General features: G+C 48.6%; 1 protein-coding gene across 3 annotated transcripts in view; it reads left to right on the plus strand.

Moving 5' to 3' along the window:
- Prkd2 (protein kinase D2) overlaps window positions 1–473 on the plus strand; it is a 25,156-nt gene extending 24,683 nt beyond the window's left edge. For 2 of the 3 annotated variants that reach the window (XM_023704527.1, XM_023704529.1), the window contains one exon: window positions 344–473. In XM_023704527.1, coding sequence (XP_023560295.1) covers window positions 344–451 — 108 coding nt within the window. In that variant the 3' untranslated portion in view covers window positions 452–473. The remainder of the gene's footprint in view (window positions 1–343) is intronic. The other variant, XM_023704528.1, reaches the window with a different exon arrangement.
- Window positions 474–1,042: the final 569 nt, after the last annotated feature.

Raw genomic sequence — 1,042 nt, forward strand, 5'->3', positions numbered from 1 at the left:
TAGGTGCCTTAGACCACTGAGCCATCTCTCCAGCCCCCCTAGAACCTTCTTGAAAGGCCCCAGTCAATTTTCATAGCACTTCAGGAGGGTCCTGCATGCAGAGGGTCTCAGGTCCTCCCCGCCCCTGGATCTGGCCCAGCCTTTGTAAAGTTCTCCCCTGAACTCCTCACTCTTGGGTATGCAAGGCTCAGAGGTTCTGAAATTCTGTGGGATCCCCAGTCCCTCCCATGAGCCTGGGGATCTTTAGGGCTGCTGAGACAGCAAGGGTGGGGTGTGGAGAGCTGTCCCTGAAGGTAGCCTAGGCGAGGTCCCTTTTGAACCTGACCCCTTCTCCTCTGATCAGATCTTGGTTGCTTTGAGACACCTTCACTTCAAGAACATCGTCCACTGTGACTTGAAACCGGAAAATGTGTTGCTGGCTTCTGCGGACCCATTTCCTCAGGTCAGTTAACACCTGTTCCCAGGTCTGGGGAGATGGCTCAGTAGAATAAGCGCTTGCCTGGCAAGTGCAAGGGCCTGAGTTCAATCCCTGGTTCCGCCAACAAGCAAACAAACAAACCCACCTGCTCCTGGGTCGTGTGAGGTGAGCTGAGAAGACTGATGACGGGAGGATCCTTATACAAGAAGATTTTCTTGACCTTTAGGTGCTCAAAACAATTCTGCACTCAGGATTGGCAAGTATTTCTGCATGGGTTTCTAGACCAGCGGTTCTTTTACTCACCCTCTTTCCCTGGATAGAGGATACAGGTATCTTTCTGCACATCACTTCCATGGTTTGGTATGAAAAAGATGGCTTTGTTTTGTTCCGTCTCTCAGCTTCAACACAGAGAAGCCCTTAGGATGCAGTTATCTTGTGACTTCTCCCGGAAAACCCCCAGCTGACATGGGGTTTCAGCTGTGCTTTAATTATAAAGAAATTATTTTCCAAGCTGAAGACTTAAATGTTTAGTTTTAAACAGGTGCTTAGGTCATGATATTTGTGAATTTCACTCTGTGTCAAACAAGAAGAGTATATAAACAGCAAGTATGGATGACTTCAGGG

This window comes from Octodon degus, unplaced genomic scaffold (genome assembly GCF_000260255.1).
Source record: "Octodon degus isolate 3935 unplaced genomic scaffold, OctDeg1.0 scaffold00197, whole genome shotgun sequence".
Lineage (NCBI taxonomy): Eukaryota > Metazoa > Chordata > Mammalia > Rodentia > Octodontidae > Octodon > Octodon degus.